A 14,976-nucleotide genomic window follows, 5' to 3' on the forward strand; every position below is an offset into this window, starting at 1 on the left:
TGTTTTTGCTTTAAGTGAGTGGTGATTAAATAATGTATTTTATGACCCCTGCTCTTCTTTGTCATAGTACTATGACTTGAACTCAGGGCTTCTCACTCTTTGCTTGAGTTTTTGTATAAGGCTGGCACGCTACCATTTGAGCCATATCTCCACTTCCAGTTTTGTGATGGTTAATTGAAATAAAAGCCTCCCAGACTCTGCCTGGGCTAGCTTTGAATGACAATCTTCAGATTTTGGTCTTCTGAGTAGGATTATATGTGGGAGCCACCACAACCCAGCTCCTTTTTTCTGATCAGATTGGAAGGTACTTTTGTTTTCTTTATATAAAAGTTACTTTAGATGTATAACAGAAAGCTTACACTAAAAAAATTAGTAGTATACTACCATATTCACCCAGTAGAATGCAATGTAGGACACAGAGATCTTAAATGTTTGTTTATTTGAAGCTTTGTAAGTTCTAGCTCTCCCCAAATACTCTTAGTGATCTACTAACTTAAATGTAGCCACATTGACAGGTGTGTGACATAATCTAAAAATCACACGAAAGTCTGTCAGATTGCCTTTGGCATTACTAAGTTGGACCACTTTCTGATCTCTATACCATCATATACTTAAGATCAAAAGATTTATTATAATGTTGTAGATTTTGTTTTATGTTTTTCCTCATAAAAAACTCATAAGAAAAATTTAAGTCTCTAATTCTAAATTTTCTATGTTCTATTAGAGGAAAATTTTCCCATGGTTAGTTATTTGTAACAGTTTGTGTAACTTTTTGAAATTTAAAAACAAAAGCCTTGATTCCTAAATATTTCTTCTTAGGGTCTTTCATTTTGGCATATGCTAATGTTAAGCTGGAGAAAAGTTCTGCGCCTTTTTCTTGTTTTTGAATTGTTCTCAAGTAGAACAATTAAAATCAATAACCTTCTTTTGCTCTCTTATCCTACAACTTTTCTTTTTACCTGAGAAATCCTGTTTCACTTGTAATTCATTTTCTTGCTTATCTACAATTTTGTGGTTATAAGACGTTAGGGGCATTTTGTTTATTATAACTATACTTTAGGGGAAAATTCAGCCTTTTCCATTATCACCTTTCAAAGCAGTGTTGATAAGTACCATTGTGTATGTTCTTTTTCAGCGAGCCAAAGGAAAAGCTAGCTGTCTTTTGGACAGTCTTCTCTGTGGCATTACATTAACTTCTCAGGCAGAGCCTTTCCTTTTAAAGTGATGTTTCCTCTTTTAACCGAAGTACATACCTTTCTTGAGAAATTGACAGTTCTTCTGAATTTTAACTCACCTCTCCGTTTACTGAACTATACTTCCATTCTTACACCAAATTTTTAATACTAAAGAAAACTACCACTTTCTCTTTGAAAGCATTTTCTGAGATATTACTAACAAAGCTGAATTTGTTCTAGATCAGTGGATACCGGAACAGAAAGGAGGTATTTCTTACCTGATAATGTGTGTGTGTGTTCCGATTCTGCTAATCCAGAAACCCAATCTCATTTGTTGAAAATCATCCTTAGTTATATTTGTTAGGGAGTCAACTCCCTGTTTTAGTTGTTTCTGAAATTCAGTCCCTAGATGTGCTTTAGATAGGGTAGAATTTTTACCTCTTTCAGAATACTGCTAAAGAAGTTTTCAACTGGAACATAGTCTGAAGAAGCACTGAGAGCATAAAATTCAGAGTGGTGATTGGCCACCTCTGTTTGATTGACAGGTTGCAGGGAGAAACCCATTCGTTCTGGATTAATGGAACTGGAAAACAGAAAACAATTATCAGGTAAAGAAACCCTTTTCTTTAACCTTTGAAATTCATCATTTAAAACATGAGTCAGACTACCAGGGAATTTATTACCAAGAAGAATAAAATTTAGTGTCATGTAAGAAGTGTTCTCTGGCTACTACTTCCACAAGTGTCGGAATTTGCTACAGTTGCTACATATTGTTAATATTTGCAGAAAGGACATGAATGAGTGGAAATATATGGATTATATGGCTCAATTATGTTTTAAATCTGGGACAAAAATATGAAGGAATTCTATGGGTGGGGCTATTGGTGTTCTTTCATTTCCTGATTTGTGTCTGGTCTGTGGATAGAGTTCTTTATTTTTCAAGTCTTATTAATCTAGTACTTTTCATGAATATTCATTTATTGTACTGTGCTTTTTGTACTTAATATTCCTTTTATTAAGATGTATACATTCTTTATCATACAATTTCAGTAATAGTAGTAACCAGCTTTGAAATGTTTTGATGGCAGTTTTCTGATTGTTGATTAACTATATTCCAGATTGAAGGCCAAGGACATGGTGCAGTATTTGACTGCAAATGCTCTCCTGATGGTCAGCATTTTGCATGTACAGACTCTCATGGACATCTTTTAATTTTTGGCTTTGGGTCCAGTAGCAAATATGATAAGGTATAGTATGATAGTTAAATATTATTTATATTATTTCCTATGCTTTGTTGTTTTACTCATGAGTACTTAGGAACTATCAATTTTTGAAATGGTATTTTTGCATTCAGCATAAATGAATCATTTTAAATGGTGTGGACTTAACCTTTTATATATAGAAGGAGGAAGAGAATAGGGCTAGATTGAATCTCTTTTTAACAAAGAGATAATATTAGACCTTATTAAAAATCTGTGTATTTGGAATAGCTCTTTACTTAGCTTGTTAGAGTAGTTGAGATTAGGATATTAACCATAGAGGAACTCTTAGAAATTAGATAAAATGTTGTGCCTATGTAAATAATACACATTCATCCAGGGTATAAATGTAAATTTCATGTGATTCTCAAAAACATAAGACTCTGGTGACTTAGGTTTGAAGATCCTGTCTTTATGTAATGATTGAAGGAATTAAATTGCTTATTTATGGTAGAATATTATAAAAGTTCATAATTTATTTAGATACTTCAGATTAAGCAACGATATTTGAAAGTAAGCTACACATGTCTCATGCTTGAGTTCATAATAGTTTGGTATCACAAAAAGTTAGTGAAAGAAAATACTTATTTTTTTTAATATACTGTGTTATTTTTATATTATATAAACCATGAGGCTGGGAGTATAAACGATAAAGTACAGGCTGGCCTTGACAGGAACTGAATTCAATCTCAGCACCCAAAATAATGAGTTATTTGGTAAACTTTGCTTGCTCTATCTAAGGATCTGAGATAAAGCATATGTTGCTATAAAAGTACCACTGAATGATGAGGTTTAATTACAATTAATTTAAGAAAAGAATACTCCTCTTCCCCCCCCCCCCAATCCTTAAGTGCTAGAGTTATAAGGCCTTGTGGTTGCTGAGCTAGGTGACCCTCGTCCCTAGAATATTTTTTAAAATTGTTGCTTAATACTATAGTTTGTAGCATAATATTTGTTTTTCATTAGAAATGTTGTTCTTTGTAGTGATAAAATTTTATTTTCCAGTCTTTTATTAACCTTTCTTTTTACAGATAGCTGATCAAATGTTCTTTCATAGTGATTATCGGCCTCTTATCCGTGATGCCAACAATTTTGTATTAGATGAGCAGACTCAGCAGGCACCTCATCTCATGCCCCCTCCTTTCTTGGTTGATGTGGACGGTAATCCTCATCCATCAAGATATCAGAGATTAGTTCCAGGTCGAGAAAACTGCAGGGAAGAGCAGCTCATCCCTCAAATGGGAGTAACCTCCTCAGGTAGGTGGACATTTTTATAGAGACCACAAGTTTGCTTTTTTCATTGCAGTCTTTAAAAATTGCCAAATAAGTTAAACTTTAGTTTCATTGTTTTGAGCAAAAGAGAATGAAAAAAATGTTGCTTTATTCTTTTTCGAAACTCTTCAAGTAATACTTCAAAAATAACAACATGATCATCTTGTAAACGTTGAAGATTTAAAGCAATAACTTTGACTTGCATCAGTTCTTAACCTCTGCATACTGATTTGGTCGTCTCTGAATTTGGTGTGAGAAGAGTTCATTTATCTTCCTGACATGCTCAGCTGTAGTATCAGTGGGAATTAATCATGACCTTTGCTGACAAGAAGTCAATTAGATGATCAGTTACAGTAAAATTATAGTGAATACTACTATAGCTAGAATGCTTGTTCTCATTGAAGAGATCTTCAAGGGCATAAAGTACTGAGAGCTATATTATTGATGTATTATTGAAAAATCAAGTGAGTTGAAGAACTGAATAGCAGTTCAAAAGGGGAGTGTAAGATACAGTCTCCTCCTCCTCCTGCTTTTATTTAACAAATGTAGCCTATAGTATGTAGAAATAATGGAGAAGCTCCATAAAGAAGATTAGGCTAGTTTTGTCATGAATTGTATTCTTTCTTCTATCTATCTATCTATCTATCTATCTATCTATCTATCTATCTATCTATTTATTTATTTGGCCCGTCCTGGGCCTTGAACTCAGGGCCTCAGTACTGTCCTTGGCTTCTTTTTTTCCCCCTTTTGCTCAAGACTAGCACTCTGCCACTTAAGCCACAGTGCCACATCTGGCTGTTTTCTATATATGTGGCGCTGGGGAATTGAACCTAGAGCTTCATGTATATGAGGCAAGCACTCTTGCCACTAGGCCATATTCCTAGCCCTGTATTATATTTTAGAATAGAAAAATTACAAGATATTTTAGGTTTTAGACCGGTGTAATGAACAAAGCAGGTATTTAAATATATTTGATACATTAATAACCAATGTAGATTAAACAGAAAATTCAATCTGGTTGCAATAGAGCAAACTCATCTTAAAGGATTGGCTATGAAATTGCTACAAAGATGGACATATTGGTTAGAAAGACTACTCATTATTTAGAGAAGCCGATTTTACATGAAGATCAAGGGAGAGATATTAGAGAAATTGCCCCTGCTGCCCCCTAGAGAGAACAGTGCAGACTAGACTATCTGGAACATAGGAAATTACTGGGTCTTAGAACATGGTGACTGTATGAACTAAGAACAATTTCTCTGACCAGGAAAATACTTAGACAAATACTGGTTGTAGCACCATATTTAGAAGAAAGGCTTTGGTGTGTTGTAGTCTGACTGATACAAGTCAAATTATGTCTAGGTCTCACAAAAGGTATCTTTCTGGGGTTTCAGGCACAATGAGCCACTTATTAAAGAGGACCCACTTATTAAAATGACACCTCCATTTTGGAGAAGCCATTGTAGATAATATTTAATTCTGTATTATCCTTGATATTTCAGTACTAGAAGTTGAAAAAATGAAAATTTGGGCTGCAGTATGATTCAAGTGAAAGAATGCTTGCCTAGCAAACATGAGTTCAAACTTGATTACCACACCAAGAATAAAAATATGAAAATTTAGCAGTATTGTCTGACAGAACTCCAAAGATTCTATCTTATTCATTGTTCTTTCCTTCCACCCTAAGATTCTCTTAGAAATATAATGTGACAGAAATAAGGTATCATTTGTTAGTGATGGACTACAAGAAAACCTTTAAAAAAAATCATGGCTTCACTGTCACAAAATTTCTTAGTAATAGCCAGGTGCTGGTGGCTTATGCCTATCTATAGTCCTTGCTACTCAAGAGGCTTGAGATCTGAGGATTCCATTTCAAAGCCAGCCCAAGAAGAAAAATACATGAGACTTTATTTCCAGTTAACCACAGAGAGCTCGGGGTAGAAGTATGGATCTAGTGATATAGAGTCCACCTTGAGTGAAGAAGTGAAGCAAAAAGCAAGACATTGAGTTCTAGTCCTACCACTACCAACACAAAGAGCTGAACTAATGTGTGTACACTTCATAACTCTTTTCTCTCATTATTGTACATTTTGTGTGTGTGTGTTGTGTCTGAGGCTTGAACTCAAGGCCTGAAAATTACCCCTGAGCTTTTGTGCTCCAGGCTAGCACTCTACCACTTGAGCCACAGCTCCATCTCCAACTTTCTAGTTAAAAGAGTCTCGTGGACTTTCTTGCCTGAGGTAGCTTCAAACCACAATCTGGTCTGAGCCACTGGTGCTTGGCTCTTACTTACACTTTTTAAGGACAAAAGTAGTTAATACAAAAATAGAACAAAACACATGTTTTAAAGAAAAATTCTAGTTAACATCATTGTGCACTGTATTCCTGTTAGAGCTATGATAGAATTCATTCTGAGAAATTTTATGGAGCCAAGAAAACTATGTTTGCTCCTGTAATTGATTTGTATGCAGTTTTGTTACATCAACACTCAGCAGCATTTAACTATGTTCGTTTTTCTTTTTGCCAGTCCTGGGGCTTGGACTCAGGGCCTGAGCATGAGCACTGTCCCTGGTTTCTTTTTGCTCAAGGCTAGCACTCTACCACCTGAGCCACAGCGCCACTTCCAGCATTTTTCTATATATGTGGTGCTGAGGAATCGAACCCAGGGCTTCATGTATGTGAGGCAAGCACTTTACCACTAGGCTATATTCCCAGCCCCTATGTTAGTTTTTCTAAGCAGCAAATCAGAAAAGTATGTATAGACATTCCAATTTCATTCTTACTATATTCTAGCTTTGTTACTTTGGGCAAGTTATTTTATCCTATTGACTTATAGCATTGTTATAAAAGAAAATAACACTTGCTTAATGCATAATTTTTTCCTAGTAGCTTTCTTACCATTCTTTTTCTACAGTATTCTTTGTGTCTTCCTAATTTAAGTCTACTAAATCCTAATCTAATCAAATCCCATGTACTTCAATGCCTAGTACTAATTATTCTCTCCTTTATTTTCATGGCAATATTTTCTTTATCTTGTAATCTCATATGTCTTATATTTTTATCCACTTTGCAAGCTTGAACATTTTTATATGTCTCACAGTGTAATATATTTAGATAGTAAAAGTTTTAAGTGTGTAATAAAATTTGTCTTCTTAAAGGAATAATGAATGAAGTGCAAAATTCTAAATGTTTAACTTGGAGTACTTATTTTGGTTTGTTTTTAGCTGAAGTTAGTTACCAAAAGAAGTATGAATACTTGAATTATGGTAAACAATTAAAGATAGCAAACATCTGCTAATGAGTTCAAATTAATTTTAAGTATAGTTTTCAGTTTGATTTGTTTCAATTTATTGTTAATCATTTTGAGTCTTGTATCAAAGAAAATTGAGATTGCATTTTGGACTGAGTGAGACTGGTGTTTAAAGTAGTAACTGAAGTTTTCTTAGCATTTTGTGTGGTACTTTCCATAGGGTTGAACCAGGTTTTAAGTCAGCAAGCAAACCAGGAGATCAGTCCACTGGACAGCATGATTCAAAGACTACAGCAAGAGCAAGACCTCAGGCGTTCTGGTGAAGCAGGTGTCAGTAATACTAGCCGTTTGAGTAGAGGTAAGAGACGATTTTACTTAAAATAATCTGAACCTCCAATAGTAGAGAAACTATAAGATGAAATCATATTTTGGATGTCTGTTTAGTGATCTAAAATGAGTTGACAAGATTAAGTTTTAAATTCTAGATGAGTTTAAAAATACGATTATTATTCTTAAATTGGAGAGTAAGCATGATTTCCTGTCAGTTTTGCCTGCTAGGCATGTATTCTATTAAGTTACACCCTCAGCCTAGAAAATCCATTTATTTAATAATTTGTGGAACAAAATTATATAGCTATAGTTGTAACTTTATCACTTTAGTTGTTGCATACTACCAAGTGTTAAAATAAAGTCATGAACCATACATAATAGTGGCTTTAAAAAAAATTTCCTCAAACGTACTTAGCTCTATTTTTAAGTAATAACTTTTTTTTTTTTTACTTAGAATCCCTGGGGCTTAATATTCCATAGCTAGTATTTAATAACTTATCTGGTCAATTGAATAGCCATGTTTCGTTTCCATTAAACTTATTTATTTGCAGTGGTACTAGGGCTTGAACTCTGGGTCTTGGTGCTTTTAGGCTGGTGTTCTACCACTTGAGCCACACTCCTAATTTTCTTTAAAACCAATTATGTTTCAGGTAGAGTTGAGGTTTTTTTTTTTTGCCAATCCTGGGACCTGGACTCAGGGCCTGAGCACTGTCCCTGGCTTCTTTTTGCTCAAGGCTAACACTCTGCCACTTGAGCTACAGCGCCCCTTCTGGCCATTTTCTGTATATGTGGGTGCTGGGGAATTGAACCCAGAGCCTCATGTATACAAGGCAAGCACTCTTGCCACTAGGCCATATCCCCAGCCCCATAGAGTTGAGGTTTTGCCTGAGGCTGAACTCAGACTGTGATCCTCTCACCTTTGCCTCTCAGTAGTGAGGGCCACAGCCCAGTGCCACCATTCCCACCTCATTGATTGAGATGAAGGTCTCACTAACTTTTGCCCAGCTGACCTCTGCCTCTTGCCATGATCCTCTCCATCTCTGCTTCTGAGTAGCTGGAATTACCACATGCATGCATTAACATGGTGCTTCATTAAACTTTTGCTGGTGGTTTAGTTTCTGACTTGGTAGTAGAGTTTCATGTGGAAGGTAATAGAGTTTTGGTTATAAACTAATGGAGAAGTGTCTCCAAGTAGGATTTGTACATTTTCATCATATTTTTTACTTAGGCTCTGTAAGTTCTACCCCAGAAGTTCATTCACCACCTAATGTTGGACTAAGGCGTAGTGGACAAATTGAGGGTGTGCGGCAGATGCACAGCAATGCTCCAAGAAGTGAAATAGCCACAGAGCGAGACCTTGTTGCTTGGAGTCGAAGAGTTGTAGTGCCTGAGTTGTCTGCTGGTGTGGCCAGGTAAGGAATTACTGATTTGCTTATGCCATCATTGCTGCTTTTCATTTTGAATTACCTTTTCAGATAACCTTTCATTACTTTTAGCAGCTGAAAAGCTGGTGCTTTAAAACAATTTGTAATTGCTGAAAAATTAAACCTTTAAACATGTGGGTTTCTAAATGATTCAGGATAAGTGGCTTAAGGTGAGGTATCTTAAGCTGAATGAAGGAAAATAATCCCTTCAAATTGACCAAATAGATTTTATTGGATAACATATTTGAACTCTTAGTTTGTCTTACCTATATCATAAGACACATTTTATTGTTCGTTGTAATTATTTACAAGTTTTAGTAGATTTTACTAATGATTTATGCATGCTATGTGAGACCACAAAGGTAATATTATATTGAAGTAAGACTATCAAAATATGGACCTTTGCTTTAAATTTTGCAGCTATTAAACTTAAACTTTTCTTTCTTTTTTGTTTGTACTATGGATTGAACCGAAGGCTTTTTCTACCATTTACACTTCATTCCCTTTATTACATTTGTTTTTTATTTTGTTTTCTGAGATAGGGTCGCAACAGCTTTGCCAGAGCTGTTCTCAAAACTCATGCTCCCTCCTCCCTTCACTTTCCAAATTACTGGGATTATAGGCATAAATTGCAATACCAAACTTTTCAGTCTTGGTATTTGTACAGGTTATGCTTTTTAATTATACTTAACTTTGTGTCTAGATTTAGGATTAAATATATACTTCAGATATAAGTTTGAACAGTTCTTTATATTATGATAAAGATACCTTTAATGTATATTCTGCCCCATAATATATTTTTATTGAATCCCAGGACAGTCTTTCAATTCTGCTGAGGTCTAAAGAGTACTCAATAAATAATACCCATTTTTTTCAACATCAGTTCAAAACTAATTGGAAAATACCACAGAGGAAAACACAAATAGGAAATCAGAATGATACCTTTTTTAAAAAAAAAAATTGTGGAATAATGTAACTTTAGTTTGCCTGATGCACTTTCTAATAGTAAAAAACTACAACAACAACAAAAAACAAAAACAAAAGTAAGTAGCTGATGGGTCCTAGATCTTCTACCCAACTATCTCTTGTTTAAAACAGCAATGTGTGCGCTTAGTGCCAGTGACTGGTCCATGCGAAGCTGCACTTTCATTCTTGAGCACGCATAGTCATTAGTCCACTTCTCCCTTGAGAAGAATGACTAAGAGAGCATGGTTGCTAGGTGATGGCTAAGGTTTGTATATATGGAAGGAAAAGATTAAGAAGGATTTCTTTTCAAACATTTTTTACCTTTCTCATTGTGTTTAACCATTAAGCCTAAGGTCAAGCAAGACAATGGGTCTCATTTAGAAGGTAATTTTTTGACCTTTCAGTTTCACCTTGATGCCTATTCCAGCAAGGTTTGCGATAGTAGAGCCTCACTGGGAAGCATGGAGATATTTGGAAGCTTCAGGAGTTGTATTTAGCTCAGCTCTAAGCTCTGTCATGCCACATTTTTAAATGGATCAAGCTCTGTGTGACACACAAGATTATCAAAGCACAGGCCCTGTGGTGATAAAAATTTTTTTTAAAAAGAATCCAATATATAACCTTTAGGGAAGTTACCTAAAACTGTTTCTAGAATCTAATCCATAACCTTACAATGACTATTGCAGAAACAATAGTTTCAAGTCAGAAAAACAAAAATCCTTTCTGTATTGCAATCACTTAATACCAGAGGTGTTGAGCATCCGAATTTAACTCAGAAATCTTTACCACATGCTTCCATCTCTGATAATTAGCAATCCTCTTTGTGAAGAAATCACTTGGAAAATTCTAGTTTAAGCTGAATGCCGGTGGTTCAGTGCTTGTAATCATAGCTACTCAAGAGGCTGAGACCTCTAGGATGCCAGTCCAGGCAGAAGTATGTGAGACTCTAGCTCCAATGAACCAGCAAAAAGCTAGGCTAGAGTTGTGGCTCACGTTGTACAGGAGCAACAAAGTATGTCTGAGGCCCCTGAATGCAAGCCTCAGTATTGGCAAACAAAGAAATTTCTAGATTAACATATGACTTTTAATACTCCTTTTCAGTAGGCAAGAAGAATGGAGAACTGCAAAGGGAGAAGAAGAAATAAGGACTTACAGGTCTGAAGAAAAAAGGAAACATTTAACTGTTGCAAAAGAGAATAAAATAATTACTGTTTCAAAGGTAAATATGAATTTGATATTTGCATAAATAACAAAGACCATTTTGAAGGCATCCTTTTAAAATGAATTTTGATATATTGTTGGATGCTGGTTGCTCACACCTGTAGCCCTAGTTACTCACTGGTCTGAGGTCTAAGGATTATGGTTTGAAACCAGCCCAGAAGAAAACTTCTTGAGTCTTTTACTACCACTTAAGCAGCCAACACACTGCGCTGGCTCAATTGGGAGAGCACTATGAACTTGAGAATAAAAAAGCTCAAGGCCCTGAGTTCAAGCCCCAATACCTCCCTACTTATCTATACACACAGACACATACACACAAAGAATGTACTAAATAGGATAAGAAAATTATATAGTACAGGATAGTAACATGTTACTATCTGCAGCAACTTATTATTAATCTATTTATCTAGTACTGTTAAAAGTAATAGTTCTTAATTTTCTCCATTATGAAAGTAGATGGTTGTTACTAGTTTCCAGTGTGGGTTTCTCTGTCGTCCAGTCTAGGAAAAATTGGATCTAATAGGTTTCACTTGGTTATACTGTAATCAGATTTTTCTTCTGGGGTCTAGGAATCACAGTATCTGTTCTACTGGTACATTGTACCCACGCCCCTTCTTACATCATCTCAGACCCTCATTTGCAAGTAAGCAATGAACTAAACAAATAATGAATAGGTTTCCTGATCAGCTAACAGTGGTTTAAACAAGTTGGAAATACTGTTTTTAGCTTTCCTTTCCTCCCTATTAAAGCCTTGTAGGTCATCCAATCTAGTTATGGGTTCCCTTAATTTTGAGGAGGAAGATTTTTCTTATCCTCTGGTTTTGACCTCAGGCCTTATGAGATCATAATCCCTATTGAAGATTGTAGGATGGAGAATCAGTACTCCAGGATGGTGCAGAGGACACATGTCCTGACAAAGGCTCTTGGCATTGCTCAGCAGTGTTGTGCCAGATTTCCCATTGGTCCAAATATCACATGACACCCCTGGTAAACAAAGAAATTTCCTATATATAGAATGTATCAAAGAAGGAGCAGATGTACTTCGATTGATAATCTGCTTTCCCCATACCACTTATCAAAACATTAAAAATATTCGTATACTTTCATTTGGAATTACCTTCTAGAAGTATTAGATTTCAAATAACACTTTACATAAGCAAAGAGTTTCAATGATGTGGATTTGCATAGGGAGAAATGATGTTTTTTGAATGAGTGGAGCAAGATGTATTAAATTCTTAAGGGGTTAGTCAAAATATGTATGACAGTATAGTATAGTCGCACAAGTTTTTGTTTCTTAGGCTTTTATGGATTTTTGTAAATTTTGTGTTTTTATGTAAACATGTATTTCAATCCCAGTACTATCACTATTGTATGTCCAAATGCATAAAATGATTGTTTTCAGCTCTTTAAAAAAAAAAAAACAAAACTTGATTTTCACTGAAGCTTTGAATAATTGCCTGTTTCATCTTTCAGGGTTTTTTCTTTTTCTTTCCTCTAGTAGTTCCTTACCCCCACTTAAGGATCTGTAGTGAGCTAGACTCTTTGCTTTGTTTGGTTTTTCTGTGATACCATATACTTCATGGGTATGATATTGTCACTTATTTGGGGGCTGCTTTTTAACTTTTTTCTCATGTATATATTCCTAATGTTTTTTGAGATTATCTCTGACAGTGTCTTGGCCTTTAAGTTTTGAGGGACACTGGTTGTGTTTTCATCTGCTGCAGGATATTTTTGTGAAGTAACTCCAGCAAAAGGATAGCTAGCCACTTGGGGGGTACTAGCTTCATGATTATCATTTCAGTTTCCAGTTTTGTCTTTGTATGTACATATGGTCCTTAGCTTATTCTTTTGTGTACATTTTCTGTAGATGTGGTGTCGGAATGAAGAAATTGATTGGCTTAGTCTTTTATCATGAATTTTCAAGTCTATATCATTTAGTCAGAATAATAATTATTTAAACTCAAAGTGAATTAATATTGTAATTTGAGAATTTCCCTCAATATGTTAATATGTGTGAGTTGGTACTATAGTTCATTTCATTGATGTGTTAAATATTATCTTCATAGTTGAGAATTAACTGTTATAACAGCCTATATTCCAAGCACACGGTGAATACATTTATTCTATATTCTAATTTTTTATAGAATCATACTCATGAGCATTTCCTGGACCTTGCAGAATCCAGAAAGCAACAGGCAAACCCACACAATTATCGTACAAGATCTGCACTGGAAGAAACTCCTAGGCCCTTGGAGGATATAGAAAATGGCACAAGTTCATCAGATGTATGATCTCAGCACATTCATGAATTTTCTGTTTATTAGTTTTTTAAAAATCTGACTTGCGTTCTTTATATTCATTGATATAATTCAAAGATAGCATGTTAGGTCTTAGGATAGCATGTTACTTCTATAATATTGATAGTTTCCAGGCATGGCACATATATTCATTATTGCAAATTCCCAATATTCATATTGATTCCCTAATCAATATGAGTCATTCCCACCTTACATGTACAGTTTCTGAGGTTCACAGTTACTTAATAATACTTTTACCTATTCAATAGTAGACCTAAGATAACATCCATGTTTCTTTTACTTTATTAAACCTAGGCTTTTAAATTGGTATTACATTGCTCTGATGAACTAACTTTAACAACTTATCAATAGGCATGTGATAATTTTTCTTAATTTTTAATCTCAATATAAATTTATAGATTTCTCATGTAATTGTTAATTTTCACAATTATTTCTATAGGTACTGTCCTACTAAATTATATAGTCTTTGAGCAAAGACAGTCAACTAATAGTCAGAACCTATATTAGCCCTCAGAAACTTTTCCCCTATTCATCACATTCTTTTTTTTTTCAAAGCAAAATGTCTTGATACTTTATCAAAATAACAAGAACAAATGATCAATGAAAAAATAGCAAAAGACATTACAAAAAATAGTAAATTCCTATTTAAAGCCTGTGTTTACACAGATTAAAAATGTTTGTCATATATATCACACAGATTGCAGCATACCATGAGCTGTAATATAGAAAGGTAACTTTCATAGTATAAAGTCAAAGATGGATTCACTTTAGATAAAGATTGCTTTCAGAATCACATATACAGAAGTTTTCCCAAGTATGTTGTTTTGGTTTTGGCCAGTCTTGAGGGCTTGGAACTCAGGGCCTGAGCGCTGTCCCTGACTTCCTTTTGCTCAAGACTAGCACTCTACCTCTTGAGCCACAGCACTACTTCTGGCCTTTTCTGTTTATGTGGTGCTAAGGAATCAAGCACTCTTACCGCTAAGCCACACTCTCAGCCCGTCTGAAGTGTTTTGATAATTATTTTAATTGTGGTGTGAATGTGTTTTATAGCTGGGCATAGTGAAATGTACTTAGGCACTTGGGAGGATGGTGCAGGAAAGCAGCTCACCTCAAGATTGTAGGCCAGCCTGAAAAATAGTAGTGAGGCTCTTAAAATAACTTTTCAATTACTGTAAAAAAAAAAAGGTTCATTTCTAAACAATTTCAGTTCTTGTTTTTCCAGGTAAGAATGATGTAGAGTAGTAGTCATGAGCCAATGCCTAGGCCCTGAGTTTAAATTCCAGGACTAGCGCGCACAAACACACACACATACACACACACACATACACACACACACACGAAGCATAAAATATACGAGAACTATTTATTTGTGTTATAGTTTTTATTTTTGAAATGTTTATAAGGTTTTTTTTGTTTTGTTTTGTTTTTTGGCCAGTTCTGGGGCTTGGACTCAGGGCCTGAGCACTGTCCCTGGCTTCTTTTTGCTCAAGGCTAGCACTCTGCCACTTGAGCCACAGCGCCACTTCTGGCCATTTTCTGTATATGTGGTGCTGGGGAATCGAACCCAGGGCCTCATGTATATGAGGCAGGCACTCTTGCCACTAGGCCATATCTCCAGCCCTATAAGGTTTTTTAAATGATATGTTTTCACATAAAATATTTCAAATATGATTCAGTTTTTTATATGCATATATATATTTCTAAAGTTTTTGTTACATGAAATTTCACTAAATTTTTCAGTTTTCTTCAAAACTGATTTGC

At 35.1% G+C, this 14,976-nt stretch overlaps 1 protein-coding gene across 1 annotated transcript in view; it reads left to right on the top strand.

Moving 5' to 3' along the window:
* The window catches only part of LOC125357033 (pleckstrin homology domain interacting protein), a 92,182-nt gene that overhangs the window by 47,384 nt on the left and 29,822 nt on the right, over window positions 1-14,976 (top strand). The window contains exons 16-21 of the mRNA XM_048353653.1: window positions 2,294-2,422; window positions 3,466-3,691; window positions 7,177-7,314; window positions 8,515-8,698; window positions 10,778-10,895; window positions 13,042-13,182. Coding sequence (XP_048209610.1) covers window positions 2,294-2,422; window positions 3,466-3,691; window positions 7,177-7,314; window positions 8,515-8,698; window positions 10,778-10,895; window positions 13,042-13,182 — 936 coding nt within the window. The remainder of the gene's footprint in view (window positions 1-2,293; window positions 2,423-3,465; window positions 3,692-7,176; window positions 7,315-8,514; window positions 8,699-10,777; window positions 10,896-13,041; window positions 13,183-14,976) is intronic.

The sequence above is a fragment of the Perognathus longimembris genome, chromosome 9 (assembly GCF_023159225.1).
Source record: "Perognathus longimembris pacificus isolate PPM17 chromosome 9, ASM2315922v1, whole genome shotgun sequence".
Taxonomy (NCBI): Eukaryota; Metazoa; Chordata; class Mammalia; order Rodentia; family Heteromyidae; genus Perognathus; species Perognathus longimembris.